The following is an 18,830-nucleotide window of genomic DNA, read 5'->3' as shown; positions in this document are numbered from 1 at the left end:
TCTGCTTAACTCAGTTGAATTAGGGCTAGAACATTTTCTAGCCTTGTAGAACATTTTCATGGCCACACAAACATGCATTAGGAATGTACAGGGCTCTACACTAAAAAAAAATTCCAGGAGCACTTGTGCGCCCAAGTTAAAAAATTTAGGAGCACAGACAAAAATTTGGGCGCACAGTCACTTCTGTACTTAACTTACACATAATCTAACATTACACTGCAGCTAACAGTTAAACATGCCAGTGCACCAATTGCGAATGTTAAGAATGACTGACAACATTTAGGCTACAGGAAACAGGATTTTAAAGATCAGTGCCTACTTTATTTTCAGTCTGTTCTATTTTCCTACATTTTGTTAATGTAAAATAATATAATACATTGCCATATTTGCATTTACCCTGTATATCAAGTATCCTGCCAAATGTAGGCTAATTTATTTATTTGTGAATCCATCTGTAGCTAATCCAAATATGCCCATGGTGACCTATCTGACTGCATACTGCCTAATACTACTACTAAAACAGTCCATTTTCTCTTCCACAAAACCCAACATAGGCTATCAAGGATATATATATATTTTATCCTGGGAGTATTACGGGAGGCTACTTTTATGCCTGTTCGCTACAGCTATATTTTGCATATTGCAGCCAATACGTCAACTGGGCTAAAAGGCATGTTAGGCATAAAAAAAAAAGGTTTGGTTCCTGTTGGTTGTCAGTTGAGGCCATGGGTCGGTAGGGAATATTTTTTTTTTTTTTCCCAGTGGCAGTAAGGGATACAGTAGGTAGAAAATCAATCCCTCCAGGATTTCGCGAGGTTTTTTGAGACTGTTGCGACCTAAAATGCCTGGATGGAAGTTGCGGTGATTTTAGCTGTTTCTTGTGGAGAAATTGCGGGAGGAAGTGAAAATTGCAAAAATAGTTTAAATTTAGGGCAATTAAGGTTAGTAAGACCAAAATCACACTGATAATCTTGATGCTTATTAAATAGGATAATCAAAAGGTAAACAGTAAGGATTACAGAAAATCAAAGTAGGCCTACTTTATTTGTGAAAAATGCTTTGACTGAGGTAATTCACAAAGCAGTATAGTAGAACTGTCCAAAAAAGACGGTCACCTAAAGAGATGGTATCATGTCATATGTTTCAATACATTCATATATTTTGTAATTTATATTAAGTTCATATCTTTTTAATAATTCATAGTCTGTGGCCTGCATAATTACTAATATCCAAGTAAGTATCTAGTAATTTCATATTGATCTAAACTATTTGACTACACTTCTGTTTAATGTCATTACATTGGTGGTGTACGTCTAATTGACTGCCTGCCCCTTTAAGGACGTGCGAGTAGCCTAATTACATTTCTGAGTGGATTGGAAGGCTTGCATCTCACTGTGTTCGGCTACGAGTGTAAATCACTTTTGCATAGTGCATTTGTGGATGCAATTGGGAATGTCTTCCATGTCATTAGTTAAAATAAATGTAAAAAAAAACAACTCGAATGAAATTATTCTTGGATCATAGAAGAGGTAAATGTCTTGCAATTTTATTAATTTCTATGATTTTGGTAGCACTACTCAAACTAAGCCCACAAGCTAGCAAACATAAGCTTGACATAAACATGACATAAGCTAAAAGGACATATCCAGGTAAACGTTTGCCAATGGGTTGCATAGCCTACTCAAATGTCAGTAAACCAAGTAGGCCTTAATTAACTTACTTTCATAGCCTAGGTAGGTTAGCAACACCAGGTTGAGAGATGCAAGTAAGCAGATCGTTAACGTTAGCCTTCTATTTATTGTCATCAAAACTGCAGAGGAACGAACACTTAGGGCAGTCTTTGGCGTCATATGCAGAAGGTGCAGAAGTAAGTGTGCCATCTGGCTCAATATTCTGCGCGAGGGACTGTTGCGGTAGGTGACATTTCACAGTGAAACTACGATGATTGGTCAAATTTGCGAAAAAGTTGCGGTGTTTGGACAAAATTGCGAGTGCCTTGGTAAGTGACGAAAACAATCGTCTTCGTGAACAGCTGTGCATAGGCTACTTTGTAACAGAGAGAATACGCTCATCCCTATACATAACGCAAGGGGTAATTAATGTAATTATAGTTACTATAGTTGCTATTTAGTGTTATTTCTTCCCCAAGCTCATAAAATAAATTTGGGTCGCACATAAATTGACAGGGTCGGTCGGAAACCGGAACCGAAGAATTTTTTTTTTTATGCCTTAGGTTACCTTTCCTTCTCTCACTGCATTCTCAGAATCTCATCCTGTTCCTCCTATATCCAATGAATTCGGTGGATAGAAGAACTAATTTCTTCAATCTTTGCATCTTGGCTGGCTAGTCTAACTTTCCGCCTTTTCTGCGCGCTCTTGGATTTGATAGAAGCGACTACTAGCGAGTTACAACGCGAAACTGCTAACGTTGATGGGAGGTGTAGTTTTTATGCTGCATTCGCGACGTGATTCTATGGTTTGCACAGTAATGTTTCTCGATGTTGCGGTGTATTTTGTAGACAAACATTGACATGGTTAGAAGTCATTCGCACCAGTGCGCCTAAATATTTTTTTGCACTCGCACGCCATCATTTTTACTCGCATATGCGAGTGAAATGGGCGCACTGTAGAGCCCTGATGTAGGATATTGAATTTCTGCAAAACTTGTCAAACTTATTTTGGCCGATTGCCGATATATACAAATCTTTTTTCTTTCCTATTATACTACTTACATATCTACTTCTACTCGTACTATGATGGCGAACTTCTTGCATATATGGGCATAACACTTTCCTACTCATTCATTCTACCTTAAATGTAAACTTTAAGAAAATGGAGATTCATTCATGAGAAATAAGGTAATCATTACACCATGGTGTATATACCAAAAATGCCATTTTCATCCCATTTTAACAGACTTGTACAATGTGTCCACTGAAACCTAAATAGGTGTGCCAATAAGAGTCTTGCCGATTCATCTGACGGGAATATCTGCAGAAATGTTCATATCGGCTGATGCCAATAATACCTTCAGCTGATGCGGATTGTGTCTGCCGATACATTGTCGTACCTACAATCATGCATCCCTAACATGCAGGGACACTGGACCTACCTGAGAAGATACTGATACTGCAGCTGCTGCATCTGATAGAGGTTGATTGCAGTTAGCTCCTGTTGTCTCTTTAATCTCTCCTGATCAACATCCCCCTAAACACACACACACACACGGTGTGAGAGAGCCGCTGGTACCGAAGATGTGGAGAATGAGCACACAAAACAATGAGTGTGCAGACGTGTGAGGTGCGCTCACTTACCAGGAGTGGGGGTGCCGCTGGTCCGGGTGTAAACGGTACCCTCCCCCAGATCTTTATGATCTCGCCCAACGGCTGGAAGACCTCGTCACAGCCCCTCTTGACCAACAGCGTCATTGTGAAGTAGCCCGCCTGAAACCACTCGGTCATCTCCTGATTGCTGAAGGGTCCTGAGGAAGGATGCAGACGGGAGTTACATAGAGCAGACAAGGCCTCTCATCACATTAACCCATCTGTGCTCTGTGGAAATGTGGGTAGTTTGATAGTGATTGGGTCACTGTGACTCCAATATCAATGCATTCCTCAAAGCTACCCAAGGTCACGGTCCTGCTACTTTTAAGGGATGTGTATAAATGAGACGCACATGTTACTGCAGAAAAAGTAGATGTCAAACAAGGATTATGAAAGACATAAAAGGTTATGTAAAAGTCTAAATGCTAAGTGCTAGGTTTCAAGCTCTTCCAGGTTTTTCACATAGATCAGCATCTCTGGAGGTCACCAAAAACATGGGGGGTCACGTGCATGCCCCCAGAGTGTAGCGCTGTAGCTGCCTGGCTGTTTAAGCTGTTGAAACTAGCAACTCGAGCTAGGCAAAACCGATGGTTTTCAGGTTTTTTCCCTCGTACCGACAGTACATGGTGACCTCCAGAGACGGTGATCTATGTGAAAAATGGCCGGATTTCTCCTTTAATGTGTGTCATTCAGCAGGTCTGCTGGACGCTGGGACAGTGATACTGGAGCAGTGCCCCTCTCCTGTGCTCTGCTCTGCTCACCCTGAACCTCCCCCTGTGGGTCCTTGTAGAACCATTTAAAAGCAACGTCGTGGCTGATGGGCAAGGCTGTTGGTTTGGGCCGCTCAGCGCTCTTGGCCAGCTGCTCATCGTCCACCACCCCGTCCTGGAGGTAAGCCACCATTTTCTCTGCTTCCTGAAAGGGGAAGCAAGTGAGTGTCACATTTGATTATTCACAAAGCCTTCAATACTCTAACTCAAATCAGCTACATTTGCTACACGTTATGAGGCCTATCTGGGCTCCCAGTTCCAAGCTCCCACCTGTTCAAAGTGCTTTAGTCCCTCATCTTCATCCGCGTCGTGGGGCATGGCACCGGGCCTGCCGATGGGTGCCATGACGCCCGCTGTGAAGGGTAGGTTGGTGGGGACTGCTGCGGGTATCTCTAGAGACTGAGGCAGTGTTGGCTGTGGCGGCTGTGGCGGCTGAGGCGGCGGTAGTGTGGGGATGGGGGCAGGCATGTCTGAGGGACACGAGAGGCAGGTCAGCACAGTGGTTTTAGCCGACTCACCTACAGAGACATGACCGGAACTATTACACTCACCTGAACTGGCGGAGGCAACGTGGGGGAGTGAGATGCCCTCCACCATGCCCGTGGAGGCGGGGGTGTGCTGGGGTACTTTGCAGGGCTCGGGTAAGACGTCTGGGGCTCTCTCTACCGGCCGTTGGCTGGCCTCGGCTGCTACCGGCTGGATAGGGGAGAGAGGTGAAGGGGCAGTGGGCTCTGGAGGGGTGGGGGCTGCCGGAACAGGAGCAGAGGTGATCGCTTCTTCCTCTGGTTTTCCCAGTTCCTCTACTAAAAAAGTAAGCAGTGCATTTAGAGAAACATCACGTTATAGTGAATTCATACCAGCAGACTTCAGTTATCAGAGTAATCTATGAGCTTAGAGCATGAACCAACTACGTTCCAGAACTCCACAACACTCAGTACTCACCCTCCCTCCTCTCTCCCTCCTTCCTGGCCTCCGCGGCCGTGTCTTTGGTCTCCTCTGATTCGCTCTCGTCTCTCTCCCAGTGTTCCTCGCACTCCTCCAGAGGCCGGAAGTCCAGCTCTGCCTCCTCCAGGATGGGCTCCTTAGGACCCTTCTGCCAGAGGAGAGGAACAGGGGAGGGGGAGAGGAGAGCTGTGAGGCATTGTCCAGACCAGACAGAACATCAGACTTTGGATCTATTAACACCAAGAAGCCACGACAATTCCTATAGAACTGTACAGTCTGGGGTATAGTTGGGTGAAGGCATCTGAAACTCTTAAGCAAATAGCATGCTCCTTCGTACAAATTTGGTGGGAAGCATACGAAACATGTGCTTTGATGACGCAATTCTTGTCACACATCATGGAACTGCTGACTGACAGGAAAGGAAAACCAATACTTAACGATCAGGACACTTCAGGAATTTAGCACACAGATGTAATACATAATAGATCTGTTGCGGTCATAAGACGTGACGGAACAGGTACAGTATGTATGGCCATCTATCTATCTGGAACGTCTGTGTGACAGTGTGTGCGTATGTGTGTGTGCCGCATATCTCTCGAAACGTTCGGTTTCAAACTTGGCAGGGGTCTTGCTACTGGCACGAGTAAGTGCAGTGCCAAGCTTGACGTTGTTTGGATAATAAAAGCAAAAGATATTGTTAAATATATCGGTAAAAGAAGCACACGTTGGCTTTCTCCGCTCTAACGTAGCCACTCCCCCTCTCACACAGCACAGCGCAGGACCAGAGGCAGTAGGGGGTAAGTGGAGTTTTGGCAGCACTGAATCACGGGTTAAAACACAAGATGTTTGGATGATTATCATGTCTGACCTCAACAATAATGACTCCCTGTATGCAGTTCGCTTGCATACAATGATTCCGCGGATTTTGCAACAACACACCAACAAACACGGGTATGTGGCTATTCAAAATTATATAAAAGTATGCAATGAACTGAGGCTTCGAATAGTCCAGGCTACTTTAGACTTGAGACTCTGAATAAACGAACGACAATTCCGACTGCAAGGTCCTAAATTGAAACGAGCAATAGGCTAATTCCCGTATTTAACAACGTTTCAGAAGACGTGTCACACAGCTAGACAACGAGTGGCAGACAGAGCGACGTCACTTATGCTACCAAAGACCGGAAAGACTGGACTGGACTTGTAAATCTCATATGATGATGTATCTTTCTACAAAATGGTTTGTCTTCTACATCAGGGGTTCCCAAACTTTTCAACCCTCGACCCCCAAAATAACCGTGCCAGAGACTGGCGACCCCCACTATCCCTGGATGTGACTCAAAAAATAAAATAAAATGTGCGCACCGGCCATACGCACTAGGCTTATCCAAACATGGGCTTAACGACAACACAAAAGAACAGAGCAGCCTGTTATGATTTTACATATAGAACTTTACTATATGATAAAAGCAGAATACCTTAGTCAAAAAATAATATCCATGAGTGCACATTATTGCTGTCATGTGCAAACAATATTTTAATGTACAACAAATTCTTTGGTGTTGCTTTAACAGAAGAATATCTCAGTCAGGGTAATATCCACAAACTGTTGTAAACATATGTACATTGTTGCTGCGCAAATTTACATTTTGGCAACTACGTTTCAGCGTTAATCTCATCTAATGAGATGGATGCGCGCTATGCGCGGAACACAGCAAGTCCATTCTTGGTTTAATTGTGGAGACGGCCACACGGAGATCATCCTCCACATTTAGACGCGATCTGTATTTGTTTTTAATATATGTCAGTGCAAAGAACGGCGTCAGTACGTCCATCGCGGCCTTGGATAGCTGTGGATATTCCCTCTCGACTGAAATCCAGAACTCAGCAAGCGTCCTGGAATTAAAATCTGTCTTTAAAGTGCGGTCACATGACAGCTCAACCAGTGCGTCCTCCATGCCGGCTGACAGATGACTTGCGGTGGTTACAGTGAATGGTGATCTTATCCAGTCATAATTTTTCATAATTTTATTTTTTCCAAATTTATTTGATTTATGGAAATCATTTCGCGACCCACCCCTCGCCGTCCAGCGACCCCCCCGGGAATGATCTATCATCCTATTTTTAAAGGCGGCATAACTGCGGGCATGTAATTGGGTTACGGGTTTTCTACAGGAATGGCATGTTTAAATGGGGACTGCACTAGTAACCTTAAAATAACGTTTCCAAAATAATTTTGATGTCATAAACTCTTAATAGGGCGAACAATACTTGCTGCATACTAACTGCCGCACTCTGAGCAGGTCTTATCGCTTGTAAAATAGCAATAGGAAGTTGCTGTTCGGGTAGGAACACTGACCCCCTTCTGAAATCGAAATGGAAAAGAGCTGATATGCTATAGACTGTAAAGTACAAATAGATAGGCCACTTACAGGAATTCATAGCTCTCTTTCTACAGACTGCTTTCAGTGCATTCTCTCTAAATAGTATCGGAGTTATGTTTATAGCTTGTTGCAAAGATGCACATTAGTTCATTTATTATTGCGCTTCTCAACTGTAGGGGGATCCCAAAAGCAGGTCTTCTTTAGTGCTGCTTTAAGTGTTGTTCTCTCACTGACACCTATTATAAGGAAATTATCTATTTTGTTGTACCAAAATAGAATCCAGTAATCCCCAAATCTGTCTGACATCTCGATCACACTTCAAACACCAACAAAAAAGCAAACCTTAAATACATAGAATATGGTCCTTAGGCGGACTAGGCCATGTTGCGTTAACCTTTCTAGGTGCTGTTGTAGCTTGTGGTCACATGTGTGCAAAGCTGCATGTACATTCTCTGAAATTCAGATGGAATTTAATATCACTCTGACCTTTTATTAATACTTGCAGTGGCGCAGAAGTGTTTTCCTATTATTTATTTTTTTTGCTTGAATCCATCAGTTGGAAGTAAATAAATAAGACCTGTAAAAATATGTTGTTTTAATTAATATCATTAATAAGGAATAATAATATAATATTAGCAAGAATGAGATACTAGTATAATGAAACTTGAACACACTTTTTAAGGTCACAAAACTTTTTGTCATCAAGAAAATATTGCTATCCAGAAAATATTGGGATTTTTTTGGTCAATGCCTCACACCCCTACCCAGTTAAGTCGTGTTCCAACTACTCCCAGAGCCGCTCGTTTTTCCCCCAACTAGTAAAATAATATATATTTTCCCGCTATTCAGAACAGCCTAAGAATATTGCCATTCTACTATTCACTTGCTCCTCAACTTAACAAAATTCTATTGTTCACCGAGGCCTGGACGTTACGACGTTACCCTTGATTATATCATCTGGCTGCACAGCTACACTAATTACGGTTAGAATTAAGTGTGATTTTTTTTATCCTCGCTAAAACGGAGGTGATGGTGACAAGGTTTACAGGTTGTGAAAACCAGCTGGCTGCGCTAGTAAATGTTTTTGGACGAGAGCTGTTGGGTTCATGATGTCGGAACCAAATAGTGATTCAGATGGGAAATGAAAGTAAAACAGTCTTGTATGACGCAAACCTTAAGTCCTGATTACCCAAGCTCATGTGACCGCTTTTAATCACACTTGCTTCTGTCACGCATCACACAAATACTGTGACAAACATTTAGCCACGTGCTGGGAAGTGAACTGCCCAAAGAGGAAATGAAATACGTTATTGGCTGAAAAATATAACTGAGTCTTAAGCAAAACATACATCATTTGTCTTCAGTTCTTTAAATTCCACTTGCTATGCTTCCATTCAACTATTTAAAGTGAATTTAAACTTCTGCATGAGAAATCCACAGTGGAAAATTACCATAAAACCTCTTAAGTGAAGTCAGACATGTAATTCTTGGTAGAGGGTGGACTGAGTCCTGAATCGCATAGGACAAATGTATCCATTGTTTTCCAAAATGTAATAATTCACACAGCCGTAATAACACTGCACTAGGGCAGCCTCTCACCTTGAGTGAGTGGAAGGCTCCGGAAGAGTCAAAGATGCCCGTCTCCTCCTCCGCATCCTCCAGGCACCACTCAGGCAGGGCGTCACGGTCGTCATCCAGGCTGCCGCTGCCGGAGCGGGGTCGCCGGTAACCCCGCTCCTCCTCCCCCCGTGCGTCGAACGGGAACCGCCGGCGCTCTGGGTGTTCCCGCCACCCAGCTGAGCGAGGCACATCTACTCAGACAGGGAGCAGAGAGAGGACAGAGAGAGGTCATTACAGAGGACACTGGAACATGCATCTCCAAAGAAACTACAATGATTGGGGGAAGTCTGGCAAGCAGAGTTGGGCACCGAACCACGGTTCTAATATGGCACCAGCGGCGACGCCAACGTTAGTAACGACATCAATAACAACGTGGATTTTGGTGCCCAGTTAAATCTCTGCCATTTTTTTTTTTTTTTTTTAAACACCAGGCATCACTGCAGGTCATGCGCCATCGCTAATGTGTGTGCATCCATGGCAAGCTATTTTACCATTTTAAATTTCTTATGCATAGAAGCAATGACATATTGATAGTAAATTGAATATAACAGTTCGATTGCATGTTCGAGTTAGTCTTATCAATAAAAAAAAAAAGCAACTCATGCTTTAGACCATATTATTGCAAAAACAATGTACTGGTTCAGGCACAGTTTTGGCACCGGCACCGTTTTAAAAGTATCGATTTAGCACCGTTATCGGATAAAACCCAAAAGATACCCAACCCTAAACATAAGATGCGTTTTGGACTATGGCTCGGTTACCTGTAGCCCTGCTAGAGAACTGACAACACTAACATTTGGCATCATCTCAGAGGCGCCTAAGCAAATACAATCTCCACACCGTATGTTAGTGTGGCTCACAAAGCACACAGGACTGGGGTTTTGTCAGAGGAGGGGACTAGTGTCTACGCTCAATGCATTCATTATGAAACTCAGTCCACTATGCTGTTTGCTCATCAGAACCGCCATTCTACACCCTCATCTGTCTGCAGGAGGGAGGTTAGGCTCGGCAGAGGGACAGACTTTGCAGGTTAGGGGAGGACAGCCGGGCGCACCTGGATTGGGAGGACCCCACCGGTCGCCATCCCACCTTGAGCCCGCTAGCTGCCAATCCCCCTCATCTTCCTCACCGTTTTGCTCCTCGCGAGACATGCGCCAGTTCTCGCTCTCTGATCGTGTGAAGTCGTGTTTACGCACAAGGCCCGGCACCGCATCCTCATAGTTGGCTCGTACTGTAGGACAACAAACAGTGCTTATTAGACCTGACCGGCAACAAATATCATGAGAGGTAGCAATGTCCCTCAAGAGATCTCATGGGAATGACCTACTGTGGTTAAGCTGATAATGAGGTGGGGCTGCTTCTGTGAATGAGAGAGGGGAGATAGAATGGTGAACAAAAGAGACCAATTCTCACAGTTATACATCATAAAATCATTTACTAGGATTAAACACATAAGAAAAGTACTCAGTGCCATCCACAAAAACATTACATACTCTGAATCTATCCATACAAACCTGGATCTTTTCGTCCAGGCTTTTCAAACCTTCGGTCTCCCCTAGATAGAAAAATACACAAAGCGTGTCAAGGTCACTTGATTCGTACAAGTTAGGACACAGCTTCAATAAAAAAAAAAAACTAGGCTAATGACCAACATTAAGACATCTGCCATGCAAAAATGTGCAACACTGTTTTTTTCTCCAACATGGTGAGCATCAACATGATGAACAACAGGATGTGGCTGTTTTGGTTTTTTGTGTAGGTTGGGGGAAGCTGGACTACCTCTCCTCCCAGCTTTGCGAGCGATGCATTTCCCTTACTCCCCGTCCAAAGCCTCCCTCCACATCATCAAAACTTCTTTGGTAAAACCCTCCGTCTCCTCTGCCTCGGCCTTTTCCACAGATGCACACAAGACAGACAGACACAAGACAAACAGACAGACACATGACATGTAGTTAGTGGCCAACAATCACAAATAAAAAAGATCTAACATGAAGAGAAGATCATTTACACATTTTCTCTAAGCAAGGCATAAAACAACAACCTAATTGGTCTTACACAGTGCAGTGGTAGTAATCCCAATAATATTTAATAGTTTATATATTCTCATCACAAAGCTCACCTCTCTTCTCTTACATAAAAACTACAGGTCCAATTTTCATTAAACTTGGTGGAAAGCCGTAGCATGGGCCAAAGAACACCCAATAATATTCTGAAGCAGATCTGACTTACAGGGTGCCTGCACGAACATAATTTGAGACAAGAATTGGATTAAATTTGTAGGCTCTCAGTGGAATGGTTTTATTGCAGATGTAATGATGAGAAACACCAGTGGACTGAAGTCTATATTTCAGCTGATGTGTTTATTCAATTAATAAGGATGGCTGAAGATATGGCTTATTTGTCTTCACATATTCCAGCCCTTCCTCGGCAAAACGTCGGCATGTGAATACATTGAGCCAATCATGTGGTGTGTTGTGAAGACATTGTGCCAATCATGTGTTATGATCTCACTGCTGGAGCAAGGTTGGTGTCGTGAAGCCTTGCACACACGCATTTCTGCCGAAATAGATGCCCATTAAGTGCCCAAAAAGGGTTGCAATATGGCCGCCGAGTGGAGGGACTTGCCTAAAAGGACTTCGGTAACAGTAAGTTTCCACACAACGAAATTTCACCTCGCTCTCATTGAGGTTGAATGGAGACGAAATTTGCCCTGGTTCGGTGAAATGAGAGCGATTCGCCGAGGCAGGCGAAACAAAGTTGCCGGAAGTTTAACTTCATTCAAATGAGGACCATTCGAGAACCAATCAGGTTCGCGTGTTTGTGTTTGGAGGCGGGAGTTACAAAAAAAGTCTGACCAAGATGGCGGAGACTACCTGAGCTAACACAAAAATTTGTATGTGATTAAAAGGTTTCTACACATTGGCACTTGTATCAACACAAATTGCGGTTTATATGCCACACAAACTTAGTCAGGGCACATACACACATTTTCGTTTGTTTATTCAAAGTCTAAAGACAGTCCAGTCGTTTTGAATAGCGACTCCATACCATACTCCATCCGTGTCTAAAGTCTAAAGACAGTCCAGTCGTTTTGAATAGCGACTCCATACCATACTCCATCCGTGCCAAGTTTGACGTTGTTTGGATAAGAAAGCACTGTAGGCTACCAGAGAGGTTAAGCGGGCCTTTGGCAGAACTGAATCTGTGGGTAAAAAGTTAAGCCAGTGCAAGATGTGTGGACAGTTATTATGTGTTACCTCAACAATAGACTCCCTGAATGCGGTTTTCTTGCATAAAATAATTCTGCGGACTTTGCAACACACCAACAAACACAGGTATGGAGTCGTTATTCAAAACGACGTAAAAAAACTGAAACTTTGAATAGCCCAGGCAACTTTGGACTATCATCCTATTTTTTAAAGCAGGCCTACCTGCAGGTATGTAATTGGGCTACAGGTTTTCTACAGGAATAGCATGTTTGTGCGGGCACTGCACTAGTTTTAATTAAGACAGATAGGCACAGGCAGATAGCTACAATGCCGACACTTAAGTATCAACTGGCAGATTGGTCAGATTGTGATATGGTTAGTGTAATAGTAATCCATAACCTAATGGAACTTGCTCAAGTTTAAGTCAGGATCTGTGGAAAAACAAATGACTTACTCAACCACCATGCTTACCTCGTCCCCTCGAAGAACTTCGACCTCTCGGCGCCCCTACCACAGTGCCCCCACCTCTTCCTGTCAGTCGAAGCACCGCCGCACTGTTTACAGACATAGAGAAATTTCTCTGTGGAGACAAAGACAGACATCAGCATTCCACTCTGAAAAGAAGCCAATTCTCCCTCTCGCATCTATGAGAATTTCCCCTTTAAATAAAACTTCAGTCCTCGTATTTTCAAACAACAAATATGTGTTAATATGTAAATAAAAATAGTATGCTGTGCATATTTGTTGGTGCACAAAAATCACCTGCTCCTCTTCTGTAAAAGGTACAAGGGCCAATGGTGGTAAGGGATCCTCTTGTAAAATGGGAAGAAATTCCTTGTCATGTAGATCTATGGGAATCTAACAAGAGCAAGAGGTTGATCAGCTAAAGACAAATGCAGGACCACAACATATCAGACCTTACCTTTATTTAATAATTGTCTTACCTTGTTGTCCTTTACATAAAGTGCTAGCATTTCTTCCCTCCCATAACGGTAGTCTGCTAGTTTATACTTTGGCAAAGCAGGGGAGAGAGGTGGTGAAGCAACAGTGTTGCTGCTACCACCTCCACCAGACAGAGCCCGGAGCCTGAAGAAAGTGGGGAAGGACAGGAACAGTGAGTATGTGAACGAGTCCAGACGCATACCAGGCCAGTCTGAACTACAACTCAACAAATACTAAATGTCAGAAACATGGGATTTTATTTACCATTCTGGTCCAAAGTTAAGTGTCTGGGTTTCTGCCATTTTTTTCAGGGTATTCTGTGGAAGATAACACACATGTGAGTAATGGTAAATGTCCGTATGCACAAATTCTCAGGCCATCAAGGACTGAGCAGTCAAGAGGTTTCACGCATCCCATTAACAACAGGCTGAAGGTGTTTAGGGCAGTGGGCTTGAGGTTGTTAATAGACAATGGTCTTGTTGTAGGTTTAGTATTGGCATTTTTTCCTGTGGTAATTAATACAAACACCTCAATAATGCTAAGACCACTTAGGGATATATTATGCATAGAGCAAATCTTAATTATGATCAATTGTTTAGACATCAGATGCAGTAATCTGAGGCATCACACACTCTAAAGACAACTATAGTCATGACTCATGACCAAAACATGAAATATTGCCCTCACATGAATAGGGTTGATAGGCATCATAGATCTCACAACTTAGATTTTCCCACTCTCTGTGAAAGGAGCAAAGCTGCCCTCTCAAAGGCCAATGAATATTACAACGCACTCTGAAAGTTATTTTAAGATCCCTCCCGATTAGGAAGGGAGGTCTTTGAGACCCTTGCTAAACACTACCCATTACCTCGCCTGTCTGAGACACTTTTACATAATGACAAGCCTGAACCTTCATTTCCGATGTAGTTACATGTTTGGTTTCAGGTTAAAAAAAGAACTACACGCCTGAATCAAATCATACTTTATAAAAGGTTGGACTTTTAATGTGGCGAAGTGCTAATTAGGTAATTGTAGAACGAACGAACAGAACGAAAGCGATGTTGGTTGCTATCTGAAATACCTTCCACCATATGTTACGGCCTTTAAACGCCTGAGTCTGGCCAATGCCACTAGCATTCTTTGGTCGGAGCCACGCGACTTTTACCCAGACTTTACTACACCAACAAATAACATTAGCTTACATGCAGGTACAGTCTAACCGCAGAATAAAAACAATTTCCTCATGTTGAACACATGGTCAGTGAGGTAGGGTGGACAACTGGAAGCCACATGCAGACTTCTCTGATAAGTTTATAGCTGAACTGATTTGCACCAATATCGCTCTCTTAGGTAACTGCATGTGGCAACAGTTACGGTCGATGCAATTGAGTCGTAAATAAAAATGGTATTCGAAAAAATAATGATGAATCCTTAGTATTCAGTAGAAGATATTTCAATCAACACTTTGTTAACATTACCTGCCCTGCAGTTCAGCATTAGCTGCCATTAGCTGGGGTTTATCTGACGCTAGCATAGGGTTACAGCTGATGGCTGGGTAGTGCAAAGAGGCTCTTTCACCTGACAGCTAACGTTACATAAAAACTGGCGACAAAGCAGACATCGGTGTATGATGAGACATAACGTTACATATTCAGCTACAAGAACTAACATTGCAAGTTTGTTTCTAATGTTAATGGTGGTAAAGTTAGTCGTGTCTAAGTTACTGTGCGATAAGTTGACTTCACTGACCTGCATGTCTACGAAACAAGTTATAGAACACTAACGTTACAGCTGGTTACTTTTTAAGGCAAAATTAGCTAACATAACCATAAGTTACTCTAAATAAGTTAACATTAACATCGGTATCCGGCCTTTGGCTAACAAAACAAGCAACTTCACCTTCCTTGCCACTAACTACCATGGTTGGTTTGCCACATTTGTAAAAGTAACATATAGGATTAACGTTAACGTCAAGTCATGGAGTTGAGCTAATGTTAGCTGCTATAAACTATACATGAAATTCCTTAGCATCGCAATTAAATAATAATAAAAACACTGCCAGATTAAACATCTTGATAAGAAGTGTTGCCAGGATACATGATCACACTTCATCTATTCGAATCAACAGGATCATTTACCGTGAGATTTTTGCTAGCTGACATTGACGTGACGTTTGCTAGCTACGCTGAACTACTTCACTTTAACGTGGCTATTACAACGTGGTGGATGCTGGATACAGCACTATGGGTTGTTATGGTTAGCCAGCCAATATGGCCAGCTAATGTTACGGTCACCAGACTTCCCATAGCAATGGCTAGCTAGCAAGAGAATGTAACTTACCACAGTATGCTTACTGACTACCACAACTGGCAAATTAGCAAGGCAAGTTAATTTATTTAACGTCACCAAGAAAATAAACAGTTGATTAACGTTACTAGTCCAGCATTTACACTACAACGTTAACTGTTAACGTATTAATAGGAGTTAACGTTAGCTAACGTTAAAATAAATAAATCCGCTAACGTTAGCTAGTTGAGGTCTAGATAACAGTTCATGTTGATTCATTTAAACTAGCATTTAGTAAATACATGGAAGTTATGCAGCCAACAGTGCTGTTACATACCAGAGGTTTTCACACCATTTATAACTGGACTAGATGCTGGCAATTAATATTCCCATAACATCACCTAACTTAAGGTAGAACATTTAGCAACGGCCACATATCGTTGTTGCTAGCGGATGTTGGTGCAAGCGTAACATTAGGCTGCTAACGCTATATCATTAGCCGTTTAAATGCCTACGCTGTAGGCTAGCACCCCAATATTAGTTGCTGACAACTTTTCATGCTAGCGTTGAACTAGCTAATTAGACACTGCTAAATTTAAATGGCCAACTGTAACGTTAACGTTAGCTATGTACGATTGGTGTTTACGTTCGGCAAATATACATGTCAGTGGAATACTAACACTTCACAATTACTCATTATGTCAGACAAATCAGCAGCGTTGTAAAGTGACTTCACACGAGTTAATCCTTAACCCCAAACCCTCCGTGAGGCCTAGCAAGCCTACCGCAACAACAGGTTTTCCTGTTAGCACACCTCCACCACGCTCTAATCCATAGCGGCCACTGTATTTAACTTAAGACCGACGCTTCAAGGCCAGGCAGCCATGCGGATGTCAACACTTCAGCTAATAACTTCGCAGACCGAAAGGAGGGGGGCTAAACTACAGCAAATAAGATATTTAATAAATATAAGGGTTATTTTACAACTAAATAATCTATTTCAGGCTCGCTGTCTTACCTCTGCTTTAACTGACAGCGCAGGGTTTGTATGCGAGTTGACTCTCTCTCCGTTTCCACAAGATGGCTGAAATAGGGTCACATGACAAGAAAACTCCCGGATGAGCAAGAAACTGGATATGCTGACTACTGCGATTCGTGTAGTCTATCTTTTACTGTCTATGAGTCTGTCTCAGTAGCTTCTACATTTTGAAAATTGAAAAGATGAATGTGTGATACTGTAGCAGGCAGCCTATATGCCTAATTTACTGTACGATCTAGATTAGGATTAATTCAAAGCTGTCAAGTTTATTAATTCAACCAATGTATTATTCAGGCTAAAACACAATCACGGTGAATGGGTTTTCTATGGTTTATTATGAAAAGTTTTTTAATAGGCCTAGCCTAGCCTACTTGAGCCATGAAGATCTTTAGGCCTAGACCATGGCTCTGGGCCTACAACCCTTTCTTGAATTGACTACACTAGACCAGTGGTTGTCAGCTGAAGGTAAAGTGAGGTGTTCTGTGGAATTTTGAGCAACCTAATGCATTTTTAAACAGGCTCATGAAATAGGCTATAGGGGTATTTTTTCAATGCATAGGCCTAAATGACACAACTTCTTAATTAAAAAGCTTAGTCACCATTACATTACATTTGACGGATGCTTTTTAACCAAAGCGACTCATAACAAGTGAAACATCAAGGTAACCATGTGAGCATATGCCTATCACTGTGGTCTCAGCTCATGAGCACTGTGAGAAAATATGGTAATAAGAATGAACACACCTGTTACATTCTAATGTCTCCAACACCTAGGCCTACTTTAAAATCACTGTAGCTTAATATGTGTGTGTGCAAATTAAGTGGTAGATCATCTGGACTGGGCAATGCTACTGAGAGAGAAAAGAACAAACATAGGGGTATTGTATGTGTAATTATAGGACAATATTGAACATGTTAAATGGGTATCTTGCAGGCAAAAAATAGGCTTACACTACCCCACACAATTTAAAAAGTGCAACAACCAAGCAATTTGCTGTGAGCAGATTTCTGAGATGAAAATCGTGTACATTTCCAGTTGGGCTGTCAATATCATTAAAATATCTTGTTCATCTAAGAACTGGTTTACATGTATTTTGACCAGGACAGTTACTAAAAAGAACTATAGTAATACTATAAGATTTCTATAGTAGCCCAGTTCTAAGGTATAGCCTACTTCTATGTTTTGTAAAACCAATAGATTCCTTATACAGCGTTCCTACTGTATTAGCCGACAGTGTGTCCCAAAATACTATAAGATTCCTATAATATCTATAGTAGTCCTATAAGATTGTCCTTTTACTATTTTATCTTTATTTTATTTTTAGATTCCTTTTCGTAAGCGCGGGCCACAAAAAACAGGAACTGTCCCAGTTAAACAGTGGTGCTGGTCGTAAGTGAGGTTCCCCCATAACTGTAAACCGCTTTGGGTGCCTTGATAAAGCGCCTTACAAACGCAATATGTAGTTGGTGTTGTTGTCTGGTCACCCTAAAGTGTGAAGCATAGCTATGGAGAATAGCCTATTTGTTAGATACAGTAGATTAGCCTATACTAGACAACACATTTTTAGATATAAACAATGTGCATCTTGGGGAAAAACGTGATAATGATGGCCATGTATGGGGACAGGGGCAGTACTTGTTTAAGTTTGTTGTGCACACAAGAAAGTCTGTAGTGCCCCTATGTGAGAATGACAACATTTTTGGTGCACAAGAGAAATTATCGGGTGAGCATGACAAAGATTTGGTGCACATGTCCCTTTGACTAGATAGTCTATGGCAGTTTGCCTTTAGCTAGCATCAGCAAATTACCAGTCATTCAAACCACTTTGAAAGTTTTGAAAATCACTAGTAGGGAAATTCAGAGAGGATTACAAGCACATTGGGGTAGTCCATAATGGCCTTAGAGAAAACAATTAATATAAAAAGATTAATGGTCACATATGGATAAATAAAAATAGTATTCAAATGTACTGTGTGCCTACTATAAGAGGTTCCTTACTGTAGCCAACTGAAGTTTGTTCTCATATGATTTGGCAGCTGATTTCACAGCACTTTCTGGCTGAAAACCACAAGGGAAAACCACGTGAAAACCAGTCTTGTTCTCAGACATGTTTGTCACGCAACCTCTTCTTGTTCAGAGAAAGTAACATGACTATGCTATTATAGTGTCATACTAATTTACAATTTATATGTGGGCTAATGATGCAATTACAGCGTATAATTACAGTTTTCATTATAGCATCTTCTCCATTTCTGTTCATCTTATGATAATGAATTCATGCATCTTTACAATAGGCCTTACCTCTTATGAT

The 18,830-nt window shown here is 42.0% G+C and overlaps 1 protein-coding gene across 4 annotated transcripts in view; it reads right to left on the bottom strand.

Annotated features, from left to right (window-relative positions):
* The window catches only part of gigyf2 (GRB10 interacting GYF protein 2), a 35,449-nt gene extending 18,886 nt beyond the window's left edge, over positions 1 to 16,563 (bottom strand). For 2 of the 4 annotated variants that reach the window (XM_076294097.1, XM_076294098.1), the window contains exons 1-16: positions 16,498 to 16,563; positions 13,458 to 13,510; positions 13,196 to 13,337; positions 13,014 to 13,109; positions 12,723 to 12,831; positions 10,822 to 10,930; positions 10,557 to 10,597; positions 10,370 to 10,402; positions 10,172 to 10,273; positions 9,022 to 9,233; positions 5,036 to 5,186; positions 4,645 to 4,896; positions 4,364 to 4,563; positions 4,085 to 4,238; positions 3,315 to 3,481; positions 3,113 to 3,207 (exon numbers count right to left, since the gene is read on the bottom strand). In XM_076294097.1, the coding sequence (XP_076150212.1) occupies positions 3,113 to 3,207; positions 3,315 to 3,481; positions 4,085 to 4,238; positions 4,364 to 4,563; positions 4,645 to 4,896; positions 5,036 to 5,186; positions 9,022 to 9,233; positions 10,172 to 10,273; positions 10,370 to 10,402; positions 10,557 to 10,597; positions 10,822 to 10,930; positions 12,723 to 12,831; positions 13,014 to 13,109; positions 13,196 to 13,337; positions 13,458 to 13,495 (1,901 nt within the window). In that variant the 5' untranslated portion in view covers positions 13,496 to 13,510; positions 16,498 to 16,563. The remainder of the gene's footprint in view (positions 1 to 3,112; positions 3,208 to 3,314; positions 3,482 to 4,084; positions 4,239 to 4,363; positions 4,564 to 4,644; positions 4,897 to 5,035; positions 5,187 to 9,021; positions 9,234 to 10,171; positions 10,274 to 10,369; positions 10,403 to 10,556; positions 10,598 to 10,821; positions 10,931 to 12,722; positions 12,832 to 13,013; positions 13,110 to 13,195; positions 13,338 to 13,457; positions 13,511 to 16,497) is intronic. The other 2 variants (XM_076294100.1, XM_076294099.1) reach the window with 2 other exon arrangements.
* Between the last annotated feature and the right edge of the window lie 2,267 nt (positions 16,564 to 18,830).

The sequence above is a fragment of the Alosa pseudoharengus genome, unplaced genomic scaffold, assembly GCF_046254945.1.
Source record: "Alosa pseudoharengus isolate Yale_2024_CS ecotype anadromous, Long Island Sound unplaced genomic scaffold, YU_APseudo_1.1 YU_APseudo_1.1_scf_2, whole genome shotgun sequence".
NCBI classification, from domain to species: Eukaryota; Metazoa; Chordata; class Actinopteri; order Clupeiformes; family Clupeidae; genus Alosa; species Alosa pseudoharengus.
The sequence above is the reverse complement of the archived record's forward strand: the minus strand, read 5'-3'. Positions and strand labels throughout refer to the sequence as shown.